The sequence below is a fragment of the Pristis pectinata genome, chromosome 10 (genome assembly GCF_009764475.1).
Source record: "Pristis pectinata isolate sPriPec2 chromosome 10, sPriPec2.1.pri, whole genome shotgun sequence".
In the NCBI taxonomy this organism is placed as follows: Eukaryota; Metazoa; Chordata; class Chondrichthyes; order Rhinopristiformes; family Pristidae; genus Pristis; species Pristis pectinata.
This window is the reverse complement of record NC_067414.1, coordinates 98,517,821-98,530,891: the sequence shown is the minus strand read 5'-3', so window position 1 is coordinate 98,530,891 and position 13,071 is coordinate 98,517,821. Positions and strand designations below refer to the sequence as shown.

The 13,071-nt window shown below is 39.6% G+C and overlaps 1 protein-coding gene across 1 annotated transcript in view; it reads left to right on the top strand.

The window, feature by feature from the left end:
• LOC127575527 (dynein axonemal heavy chain 8-like) overlaps window positions 1-13,071 on the top strand; it is a 282,606-nt gene that overhangs the window by 185,801 nt on the left and 83,734 nt on the right. Inside the window, exons 61-66 of the mRNA XM_052025460.1 lie at window positions 1,430-1,594; window positions 3,294-3,520; window positions 5,585-5,703; window positions 5,986-6,089; window positions 11,187-11,363; window positions 12,451-12,618. Coding sequence (XP_051881420.1) covers window positions 1,430-1,594; window positions 3,294-3,520; window positions 5,585-5,703; window positions 5,986-6,089; window positions 11,187-11,363; window positions 12,451-12,618 — 960 coding nt within the window. The remainder of the gene's footprint in view (window positions 1-1,429; window positions 1,595-3,293; window positions 3,521-5,584; window positions 5,704-5,985; window positions 6,090-11,186; window positions 11,364-12,450; window positions 12,619-13,071) is intronic.

Sequence of the window (13,071 nt, the reverse complement as noted above, 5' to 3'; positions counted from 1 at the left end):
TCAAAGGCCCATTCTTCCTACTTCCTTCTTAGCAGATAACCCACTCATTCCAAGAATAAATGTAGTGAACCTAGGCTGCACAGCCTCTAAGGTAAGTGTAGACTGCCTTAAATAAGGAGACCAAATCAAGACACCGTACTCCAGATGTGACCCCACTAAACCTGTATTATTGCTGCAAGTCTTCCTTACTCCTATACTCCACACCCCATGCAATAAAAGCAAACATTCCAGTCGAGATCTTGACCATTTGTTTCCTTGGCATATAACACATTTCTCAAAATTTGTCCCAGCATTCATGTGTGTGATGTGCATACCCATGGAGGTTGCTTGGCATATGCTGGACTGTCAATTGACATGCAATGTGAGATTGATTTTACTTGATTGATTTATTACCGTGCATACGTGATTGAGAAACAGTCAGGTCTCAACTGCAGATGTAGCTAGTAACTAGAATAATTTCCTGTCCTTCATTTAAGGCCTTCCTTACCTGGGCCACCACAGGAGAACCCAGCAGTGAAGAATCCTTAAGAATATATCAAAACTTCTCAAAGTAAGCTCCTGATTTATCCTCGTATCCGGAGTACTGCCCCATTCTCAACTGCACCGCTGCAAATAGTCTCCACTCACCATTGATGTCCACCATAGCCATTTGGATCCCTTTTCCTACCTTGATTGCTCCACTGGTCTTCTTCACAGTACCATGATTTTCCAATTGACTCTCTGATCTACTCCTTAATCCCATTCTTAAACCACATCTTGAATATGAATATCTTCCCCATTCCTCAATCATTTACCAGCAAGAATGACTTCCTGTTTCTGCCATGGTTGGAGATTGTGGATGAAAGGACCTGTTTACGATTGTGAATGTCAGATCAGGGTTTTCCATTTCTAGCATACTCAACACTAACCCCCATCAGGGGTTCTTCAGTGCATGAAAAAAGTGAATTGAAGAATTTCTAGGCTTCTGTCTCCACAACTGCCTTCAAACTGACAAGACTGTAGTCACCCAGATCTTCATAATTATTGCAGAATGATTTGCAGATCATTACACTGTCCAGTTAGTGAGCTGCAAGGAAGGATTTGTTTGGTGCTTGATGGCAGGATGGTTGGTGGCAGGAGATTCCATGATGACACCTTCCAGAGTATCTCTAACCAGAGTTGGAAGCACTCCCTCAAAAATTAGCGGATGCAGAGTGGGCTGAGTGGTGACCTTCTGAACTGTATATATAATTCTTTGAACTTTGCTGATATCTTTAGAATCAGTTGTCCAGCTTGTTCACCGTTTCAAGCATTGCAACAATTAAATAAACCCATCTAAAAGTAATTGTATCAGGAACAAAAATATTTACCAATCACAGTAAGTTACCTGAATAGATCATACTTGCAGCAATGATCATGTTTAGATTGTTGTCTTGTTTTTGTTTGATAGGTGTCAAGCTTATTTGCTCGGGAGGAGCTTGATGAAATTACTCAGTTGCTTATTGCAACAATGAAGAAAGAAGCCCCTCGTGTCCCTCCTACTTTTGACAATCTATATGAGTACTTTATAAAAAGAGCAAGGAGGAATTTACATGTCGTCCTCTGCCTATCCCCGGTCAGTGTTTTGTTATTACCAACGATTTGTAACTATACAGTGTTATTAATTTGGTTACTTAGCTGATCAGAAGTACTGTGTTGATATGAAAGTATGAAGTAAAGGCTCCTATATGCTTTGTAATTGCCCCATGCTCATCATGTGGCATTAACTGGTCACATGGGTGGCAAACATAATTCCATTTTTATCGAGGAAGTACTGGCGGTAGAATTGCGAATGTCCTGTCTTTCCTTTTATAAGCAATTACAGAGACATGACATTAATGGGAAACACCATTAGACATTCACCCCGTACTGGAAAGACGTTTGGCTATGTTTTCATACCTGGACTGGGTCTTTTTGAATATAAGGCCGAGGATAAATTGACTCTCAGCTTAAATAAGTTAATATTTTAGACCGATGACTTTTAATAAGGACAAGGAAAAGTTTAAAATCAAAGATGTTTCAACATGCAAAGAAGGGGAAGGAGTAGAGTGGACAAGGGGAATGTCATGAATGTCATGTCTTCCAAAAGTTGACAAGGTAGATGTTGCTGGCATGGACTTCAGCAAGGCCTTTGGCGAGGTCCTGCATGGTAGGCTGGTCCGGAAGGTTAGAACACATGGGATTTGGTGGATTGGCTTAGTAGTGGGAGACAGAGGGTTGATTTTCAGATTAGAGGCCTGTGATCCGTGGTATGCCACAGGGATCGGTGTTGCATCTCCTGTTGTTTGTCACATATATATTAATGATTTGGATGAGAATGTAGGCGGCATGATTAGTAAGTTTGCAGATGACACCAGAATTGGTGGTGTAGTGGACAGTGAAGAAGGTTGTCTAAGGTTACAACAGGATCTGGATCAACTAGGAAACCGGGCCAAGGGACGGCAGATGGAATTTAACTCAGACAAGTGTGAAGTTAAACCAGAGCAGGACAAACACAGTGAATGGCAGAGCCCTGGGGGTGTTGTTGAACAGAGGGACCTTGGGGTACAAGTACATAGTTCCCTGAGAGTGGCAACACAGTTAGACAGGGTTGTGAAGAAGGCACATGGTGTGCTTGCCTTCATCAGCTGTGGCATTAGGTACAGGAGACGTGACGTCATCTTACTGTTGTACTAAACGTTAGTTAGACCACACTTGGAGTATTGTGTGCAGTGCTGGTCACCATATTATAGGAAGGATACGATTGAGCTAGAGGGGGTGCAGAAAAGATCCCAAGGATGTTGCCTGGATCGGAGGCCTTGAATTATAAGGGGAGATTGGATAGGTTGAGACTGTTTATTCTGGAGCAAAGGAAGCTGACAGGTGACCTCACAGAGGTATAAAATGATGAGGGGCATAGATAGGGTAGATAGTCACAGTCTTTTTTCCCAGGTGCCATATAAATTTAATGAAACTAAGAGGATGGAGACACAGAAAGACTAAAGACACAAATGGTGTTGGTGCCAGCTGAAAGAAGGTGGTGAAACAAATCAACGTCAGCACCCTCTCCTTGACCAACGTCCCAGCACTGAGTCTCTAATTACACTCAGTTGCTTCCAATGGCCAACACAAGGCACAACATTCACATGGCCAGCACAAGGCTCCTAAAAAAACACACTGTTCCAGGCTCCATCCTGGCACCCAATCACCAGGAAGACAGGGGAAATGAATCAAGGAGATTTGCAAAGTTTAGTATGTACGTATATTTCTAAGCTAACTGTTTCTTTTGACGTTAGGTTGGTGAAAAGTTTCGATCTCGAGCACTCAAGTTCCCTGGCCTGATTTCAGGTTGTACAATGGACTGGTTCAGTCGTTGGCCCAGAGAGGCGTTGGTTGCAGTCTCTAGCTACTTTCTTTCTGGCTTTCACATTGTTTGTTCAGAGGAGGTTAAAACCCAGTTGGTAGCAACAATGGGGGTCTTTCATGACAGGGTCTATCAAACCTGTGAGGACTATTTTCAGAGGTATGTTCTATAGATTTATTGGTGACATTTAAAAACAATGGCTTCTATGATGGGATAATTTTTATGTTAGAAAATGAGGAAATTTAATTAAGATTTACGAAGACGTTGGAAGAAGAGTTTGTTGAAAAAGCATAGAATCATGAGTTGTACAGACCATGCTGACCAAATTGCCTATCTACGCTAATATCATTTACTTGCATTTGGCCCAAATCCCTCTGTTCGTTTCCTACCCACATACCTGTCCAAGTGCTTTTTAAATACTGTGATTGTACCTGCCTCTACCACCACCTCTGGCAGCTTGTTTCATATACCCATGCCCTTCAGATGTCCTTTAAATATTTCCCCTCTCACCTTAAACCTATGTCTTTTAGTTTTAGAATTCCGTACGTTATTTATGCCCTTTATAATTTTTATAAACCTCTATAAGGTCACACCTCAGCCTCCTGTGCTCCAGTGAGAATAATCCCAGCCTATCCAATCTCTCCTTATAACTAAAACCCTCCATTCCTGGCAACATTCTGATGAATCTCTTCTGCACTCTTTCTAGCGCTACCACATCCTTTCTATCGTGTGGTGATCAGAAGTGCACTCAGTATTCCAAGTATGGCCTATCCAATGTCTTTTTACAAGTATTTAATGCTAGTGAGAATTAAAATGAAAAAGTTCTTTCACTTTGGTATAAGCTGGCATACCTGCAACACTTTTAGTTCTTATTCACAAGGTTGTCTGTTCCTAGAAATAGAAAATAGTAGTAGGAATAAGCCATATGATCCTTCCGGCTTGATCCACCATTCAGTATGATGATGGCTAATTATGCACTTAAGTACCCTGTTCCTGTCTTTTTTCCATCTCCCTTGATAGCCCTAGAATTAAAAAATATATCTACCTCTTTTGGGCCTTGGGGATTTGTCCACCTTGACGTGCATCATTAAGACTTCCTCGTTCCTGATACACACATGTTGAAACTATCAGTGTACACCTCCCTCAACTCTCCATTCTCCCCATCCTTCTCTCTGATGAATACTGATGCAAAGTATTCATTTACCTTCTTCTTGAATATACAGTAGTTAGAGATTTGAACACATTGTGCCAGATCTTCCAATGGCTGGCAAGCCCACCAAGCTTGCCAGGCTGGCCAATTATCTGCCCTGGGATCGCACCCAGTATAGTCCTGGGCACAATTTTCTGATGCCAGGAGACTGGCTCCAAGTTGATCAGCGATGCCCAAGCTGACTCTACTCAAAATAGCCTTGACAGCCAATGAAGCCCCACCCTGAAGTTCACACAATGTCAAAAGCTATTGCTAGTTAGTGTCTTATTTTACTAAGAATAAACAGATTCCATTTGATCGTATGTTATACCATATGATATCTTATGGAAAATGTCCTAGACTCCTCCATAAATATCCTCGGGTTTGTCTTGTTCCATGGCAGTGCAGACCCACCAGAGGAGGTGAAACAGTGCTGAAGTCTTGTGTCATTAGGTCAAACCTCTAATCTTAGAGTCACATCACGTGAAAACAGGCCCTTCGGCCAACTGTCTGTGCCATCAAGTCCCCATTTACCCTAATCCTAACGCTACATTAATCTCATTTTATTCTCCAAAAATCCTGATAATTTCTCGGTTTTCCCCCCCCCCCCCCCCCCCCCCCCAAATTCTACCATTCCCCTAGGGACAATTTACAGTGACCATTTAACCTACCAAACTGCACATCTTTGGGATGTGGCAGGAAACCCACGTGGTCACAGGGAGAACCTGCAAACCCAGACAGACATCATCAGAAATAAGGATTGAACTCAGATCATTGGAGCTGTGAAGCAGCAGCTCTACTCGCTGTGCAACTGTACTACTCTGTCCTCTCCATAAACCCATGCATGATTCACCCATAAATATTTTCCAATGGAATTAGATATAAATATTAGAAAATGTAGAAAGTTTAAATATCAACTAACATGTACATAAGCTTTGAGATAGATGGTACTGCTCATTTATTTTTTAATATTGCTGAAATACGTTACAAAATATATGGACAGTAAAACAAGTAATTATGTGTCTATTTTTCAGGTACCGTCGAAGAACACACGTAACTCCCAAATCTTACCTTGCCTTTATAAATAGCTATAAATCTACTTACACAGAGAAGCATGCAAATATCAATGAGCTAGCTGAACATATGCAAATGGGTAGGTGCATTTATAAGGACAAATTCATGCCACAGCTTTTGCAGTTGGCTGGAGTAGAAAAGAAATTAATTCTACACTGATTTCTTAATCAGTTCAGAAGGACTGAGTGAACAAAACTCACGTTCTGAATGAAAAAAATGTGATCATCAGCTGTGCTTTCTGGTATTGCCATTGTGGTTACAGTATGAAAAATTTTTCATTTCTGTATCTCATTTTAGTGAGCAAATGCAAGATCCTTTTGAAGCACATGAGCTTTTAACCAAACAAAACACATTATTTCAGGTCTCTCCAAACTCATGGAAGCAACTGAATCAGTGGCTCGTCTTGCTGAAGAACTAGCAGGGAAAGAAAAGGAGCTGGCAGTGGCATCTCGTAATGCTGATAAGGTTCGTGTTGAATTCACATTTAATATTCCAGATGTCTCATTGATTAACCAAGATGACAAAAAAGGTCTTTGAGATATATGTAGATTGAATAAGAAATCAGAGACACAAGAGACTGTAGATGCTGGAATCTGGAGCAACAAACAATCTGCTGGAGGAACCCAGCTGATCGAGCAGCATCTGTAGGGGGACAGGAATTGTTTACGTTTTGGGTCAAAACCCTGCATCAAAACCTTCTCCTTTTTCCCAATAGATGCTGCTCATCCTGCTGTGTTCCTCCAGCAGATTGTTTGATGAATAAGAAATTAAGCTGATATATCATAAATTATAATAGTTAAGACTTTAGTTAAATCATTAAGCTGGCTTGTCACATTCTTGCTATATTATATCCAGGGAATAAACTTTGACAATCACAATCATGTTTGTTTACTCTAAAAAAAACTAATTCAAATTAAAATTCTTTCTGCAAATTTGGGAGTGCTTTATAATGTACAATCAACAATATGTACTTATACTTACAGAAAAGAATGTTTGCATTTTATTTAAATACGTTGTATCTACATTTATAATTCCAAGAATAGCATCACTTTGCTCAAAAATAAAACAACTGATTTATATTTTTATCTCTATTTTACGTCTCTAATGATGTCAAAGCAAAGATGTATGTTGCTTTAAAACCAAATGGATTTTAATGCGGGGAAGTGCAAGGTTGTGCCCTTCATTAAGAAGAATCAAAAGGCAGATTATTTTATAAATGGAGAGAGTGCAAATAAGTGAAGTACAGAGGGATCGAGAGCAAAAAAACAATCTGCTGGAGGAGCTCAGCGAGTCAGGCGACATCTGTGGAGGGAGATGGACAGATGAAGGGTCTTGACCCAAAATGTCGGCTGTTCATTTCCCTCCACTGAGTTTCTCCAGCAGATTGTTTGTTGCTCTAGATTCTAGCATCTGCAGTCTCTTGTGTCTTCAGAGGGATCCAGGTATTCTAGTGCATGAATCACAAGTTAGCAGGCAGGTCCAACAAGTAGTTAAGAAGGCAAAAAGCATGTTGGCCTTTATTTCAAAGGGTTGGAATTTAAGTATAGGGAAGTTTGTTACAGCTGTGCCAGGTGTTGGTGAGGTCACACATGGAATTACTGTGCACAGGTTTGGCCCCCTTACCTAAAAAGGGATATAGTAGCATTGGAGGCAGGCCAAAGGAGATTCATCAAGCCAGTTCCTGGGATGGAAGGGGTGTCTTATCAAGAGAGGTAAGACAGTTTGGGTTTGTATTTCTTGAAGTTCAGAAGAATGAGGGTAACTTTATTCAAACATGTAAGATGTTGAGATGTTTCCACCAGTTGGAGAGTCATGAAGAAGGGGACGAAGCTACAAAATAAGGGGCCAGTCATTTAAAACTGAGATGCATAGAACTTTCTTCTCTCAGAGGTGGTGAATCTCTGCATTTCTCTGCCCCTGAGGATGACGAAAGCGAGGTCGTTAGATATATTTAAGGTGGAGATAGATAAATATGTGAAAAGTCTAGAATTGAGCATATGGGGAGCTGGCATTTCAGGTCAGCGTAGATCAGCCATGATCATATTCAGTGGCACTGCTCGGCCATTCTTTTCCTTTATTTCAGTTGGTAGGTTAATTGGCCACTCTAAATTGCTCCTGGTGCGTAGGTGACCAGGAGAATCTGAGGGGAGTTGATGGGAATGTGGGGAGAATAAAATGGGATTAGTGCTTGATGGTCAGTGCTAAAACACCTGTTTCCATGCTGTATGACTCCATGACTCTTAATGGTTCTGATTTGACATTGAGTGAACTCTTTTATTAGTTTTCCTATGAATATTTTTTTAACTCCTTTGTCCTTACAGTTGAGAAGATACGTTCCTTCACCACACTTATCAACTTCCATTTTCAGCAATTAAGTGAGCAAAATACCTTGAATGAGCAAGAACAAATCAAACTACTGGGCCACACTGTGAGCTGCCCTGTGTCAACGAATGCCATGCCACTATTTCGTGGTTGCAAAATACATTCAGTTTCTCAAAAATTAATGATTATGGAAAATATGTGGAAGATGCTTAGTTTGGAAGTAAGATGAATGAAACTAGTTTCAATCTTGAGAAAAATATTTAAACTGAATTAAATAATGTCAAATGAATTCATTTCATTTAAGGAACTAAAGCATAAATCATAGGAACAAGAGACCACAGAGATAACTTGTCTTTTAATTTGTAGGATTCTGAAATATTCTAATGACTGGCTTATTTTCTTAATTGTTTCCTTTCTTCTCCTATGATGGCCTTGTGAGACAGCCAGTGCCATGTTGTGCTGTTCTGCATCAGGCTTTTGAGATAGGAAACCTTCTGCATGCCTCAAGCTATCCCTCTGGTGTTGGCTCCAATGTGTGGAAGTACCAATGCCTCTCAGCAACAGCCCCTTCACTCTCACACCACGAGGTGGCACAGTGGAAATTAAGAACTCAGTTTCTGGTGGCAGGGAAAAGATTTTAGTGTGGCTTTTGACAAACTTCCTGCATGGTAGGCAGGTCCAGAAGGTTAAGGCTCAAGGGATTTGAGGCATATTGGCAAACTGGATCGAAACTTGGCTTGATTATAGGAAGCAGAGGGTAGAGATGGTTGGATGTTTTTCTGATTGGAAGCCTGTAACAAGTGGCGTATCACAGGGAATGATGTTGACACCTTTATTTATAATATATACAAATAACTTGGATGAGAATCCAAGTGGTCTGATTAGTAAGAGACACGAAAATTGGTGTTCGTAGATAGTGAGGAACGTTTTCTAAGGATATAACAAAATATAGAACAGCTGGAAAGTTGGGTGAAGTGGTGACAGATGGAATTTAATCCAGCCGTGTGAGGTAATGAACTTTGGGAAGTCAAATTCTGGTAGGAAATATAGAGTAAATGGTAGGGACCTTAGGAGCATTGATGTACAGAGAGACCTTGGGGTGCAAATCCATAGCTCCCTGAAAATGGAGGCATAGGTAGATCAGGTAGTGAAGAACACATTTGGTATGCTTGCCTTCATAGCGCAAGACATTGAGTATAAGAGTTGGGATATCATATTGCAGCTAAACAAAACATTGGTTTGACTGCACTTAGACTATTGTGTACAGTTCTTGTTGCCACACTGTGGAAAGGATATAGTAGCAACAGAGAGAATACAGAAGAGATTTACCAGGATGTTGCTTGGAATGGAGGGCTTAAGTTATAAGGAGAGATTGGAATAGGTTGGGTTTATTCTCACTGGAATGTAGGAGGCCAATGGGTAGAGATATATAAAATTATGAGAGGCATAGATAAATAATCAGATCCAAGGGTAGGAAGTCTAAAACTAAAGGTTTAAGCTGAGAGGGGAGAAATTTAAAGCAGATCTGAGGGGTAACAGAGGGTGGTAGCTTACTGAAACGAGCTGCCAGAGGAGGTGGTGGAGACAGATGCAATTACAACATGTAAAAAAAAACATCTGTACGGCTCTTGGATAGGAATGGAGTAGAGGGGTACGAGCCTAATACAGGCAAATGGGATTAGTGTAGATAGGTGTCAAAGTTGAGTTATTGTCATGTGCACAAATACATGTATGGATAGGCGTAATGAAAAGCTTGCAGCAGCATCACAGGCACATAGCATCAGATAAGCAGCATTCACAAGAAGAACATAATTTAAACATAAATTATATACAATTTTTACAGAAAGAACACAGTTAGAGCAAAAAAAACCCAAAGTCCATTGCAATGCAAAGTGGTCATAGTGTTGCTATACTGAGGTAGTGATTAGGATTGTGCAGGTTGATTCAAGAACTGAATGGTTGTAGGTGGTGTGGGACTTCAGGGTTCTGTACCTCCTGCTTGACTATAGTTGCAAGAAGATGACATGGCCCGGATGGTGAGGATCTTTGATGATTGATGTTGCCTTCTTGAGGCAGCGCCTCATGTAGATACTACTGATAATAAGGAGGGATGTGCCAGTGTTATATTGGGCTGAGCCCACTACTCTCTGCAGTTTCTTCCATTCCTGTGCATTCGAATTGCCTTATAAGACCATGGTGCAGCCAGTCAGGATATTTTCAACATTGCATCTGTGGAAGCTTGTCTGAGCAATGACATGCTGAACCTACTTAACCTTCTAAGAAAGTAAAGATGCACAGTTGGTAGGGACAAGGTGGGCTGAAAGGGTTCATTTTTGTGGTGTACGATTCTATGATTCTGTGAAGACAACTGCCGTAGGTACAATGGTACAGCTGAAGAGTGCCAAAAACAATAAGTTTAAAATCACAGAAACAAGATATAATGGTTGCTGGAAATCTGAAATAAAAACAGAAAATGCTGAAGATTCTCAGCTGTCAGCATCTGTGGAAAGAGAAATCGAGTTCATAGAATCATAGAGAGTCATAAAGTAAAACAGCAAGGAAGCAGGCCCTTTGGCCATGGTGGTCATTCAGTACCTATCTATATTAATCCCATTTTGCAGCACCCAGCCTATAGCCTTCTATGTCATCGTATTTCAAGTGCTCATCTAGGCATTTCACAAAAATGAGAGAATCTTCATCCACCACACTCTCAGAAGTATGTTCGAGCTTTCAACCACTCTATGTGAAAAACATTCTTTCTCAAATCAGTTTTACAATCTGCCATCCCTCACCTTAAATCTATGTCCTCTGGTCATGGACACTGCTGAGGAGAAAAGGTACTCATTATTTACCTTTCTGGGGCCCTTATAATTTTGAATGCCAAATTTCTTTTGATGTCTCCTGCAAATTTGGAAATGTTACCACACACATCAATATCAGAGAGTTAGAGAGTAGTCATAGATATCATGTTTTAGATTGCATCGGAACTAGAGACTGTTAGAGATACACGATCCCTTCATGCTGGTGAGCTGATTGTTAGGACTGAACCTACATTTTTACCCTCCTACATATAATCTGTTCCCACCTATCAGCAAGGAGGTGTATCTCCCCAGCTTGTGCGGTTCTAATGAAAGTTATACTACTATCTACAGACAGCACGTTTTTCCACACTTTCCATATAAATTGGTATTGAAGTAATTGATTAGAATATTTCATTAATTTCACTCTGACATCCAATAGGTGCTAGGAGAGGTGACAGTGAGTGCAGAAGCAGCAGAGATAGTCAAGAATGAAGTCCTGATGGTGAAAGATAAAGCCCAGAAGATCGTGGATGAAATAGCAGTGGAAAAAAATGTTGCAGAGGGTAAACTTATAGCCGCAAAGCCTGCATTAGAAGCTGCAGAGGCAGCTTTAAATGTGAGTACCTTGGTAAATTAATACAGGAAGTGAAACAAATATGTATTTTTTATTGCAAATAAAATAACTCACCCCCATCAGTATTGCTAGAGAGGGAATTACTCATATCTATTGTTGATAGCCACTAAATTGCATCTATTTGAAGCTAACATGAGACTATTTGCTCTTGAAACTCCTGTAAAGTTTAGTCATTTCAAATTAATGCTTTTACAACCTATTGTCTGAAGTCACTATAGTTTTAATTAAACTGAAATGCAAGATTTCATTGGTATATTGAAAATATAAAATTCATAGTCCAAAAAAATCTATGGATTGTCTGCTTAAGATGTATCGCAACTACATGGGAAGACCACTTGAAGACCAATGGAATCAACAGAGATTGCTGCCATTTCAAGTAAATTTTAAGTGAATTTGCATTAAATGTTTTCAAACATCTATAACTACATTTTGCTACAATAACTTCAGGGGAAATGAAGAAAAGATTGAAATAAAAAGATAAAACAAAACTACTAAATCAGTTTATTAAGGAGCACTTTATTTTTTTAAATTCAAGTACTCCCAATTTTATAGAGAAACTATTACATTTAGAAAAATTGTAATCAATATGTTTTTAACATTGTTAGATTAGGATTTTGGTAAATATAATTCAAATTATTTTTTTAACTGTGTAACATTTGTCAAAACACCAATACTACCATACATTTTCAATGTTTGTTTTTGGCCTTTGCTGTACAATTTTTTTTGCTTTGTAAAACCGGCCCTTGTAAATAAAAAGAACTTCTTGAAAATTTTTTTCTGTTTTCCTGCTTTGTTGTTTTCTTCTGAATTTCCTTCCCTTGGGTCTTCTAGAAGATCATAACCGTACAGCTGCCAACCGATGTCACTGAGAAAAAGGGATACAATCTGAGAACCTCCACTGTCAACTGAACAGCTGTCACTCAATGACCAAAGATTCCTTTCAAACATAACTCTCAGATAAAACTTGATTGGAAACAAGATTGTGCTGATTCTTGTTGAATAATGTAATGGAAAATTGTCTATATTCATTTGCAGATAACATATTAGGATATATTATTTTGCTTCTCAGACTATCAAGCCTGCTGACATTGCTACTGTGCGTAAATTAGCCAAACCACCTCACCTGATAATGAGGATTCTTGACTGTGTTCTGGTTCTCTTCCAAAAGAAAATGGATACAGTTACCATGGACCCTGAGAGGCCCTGTGTCAAGCCATCCTGGGGGGAGTCTTTGAAGGTGACTCAATTTCTTTTTTTAACTGTAATGCTTCTGTAAGGCCAATTTTAAGAACTGAATGTTATGAGACTACTTCTGAAAATGATTTCATTCAGAAGAATTCTTTCTTAAATGTCCATATTTTGCCAGTGAGATGCCAGGAATGGGCAGGTCTCATACCACTACGCATCATTCCATACCAAAAATTAGAGGCAATCCTGGCCAACAAATGCATTTTCATGAAATTATACATTATCAAAATGTATTTTAATAAGTTTTATTATTAACTGAAATGGACTGACTAAGGCTTAAAAGATTATTATTTAAGAATAATACCTCAACATTTCTTGTTTAATTTTGAATTGGTATTCAAATGTGTAGATCTGTGTGTGTGTGTAGATTGGAGACCTCCCAAGTACAACTGACAAGACACAATTCTCATTCTATCCAATGGGAAGGAATGGACCATTGAGT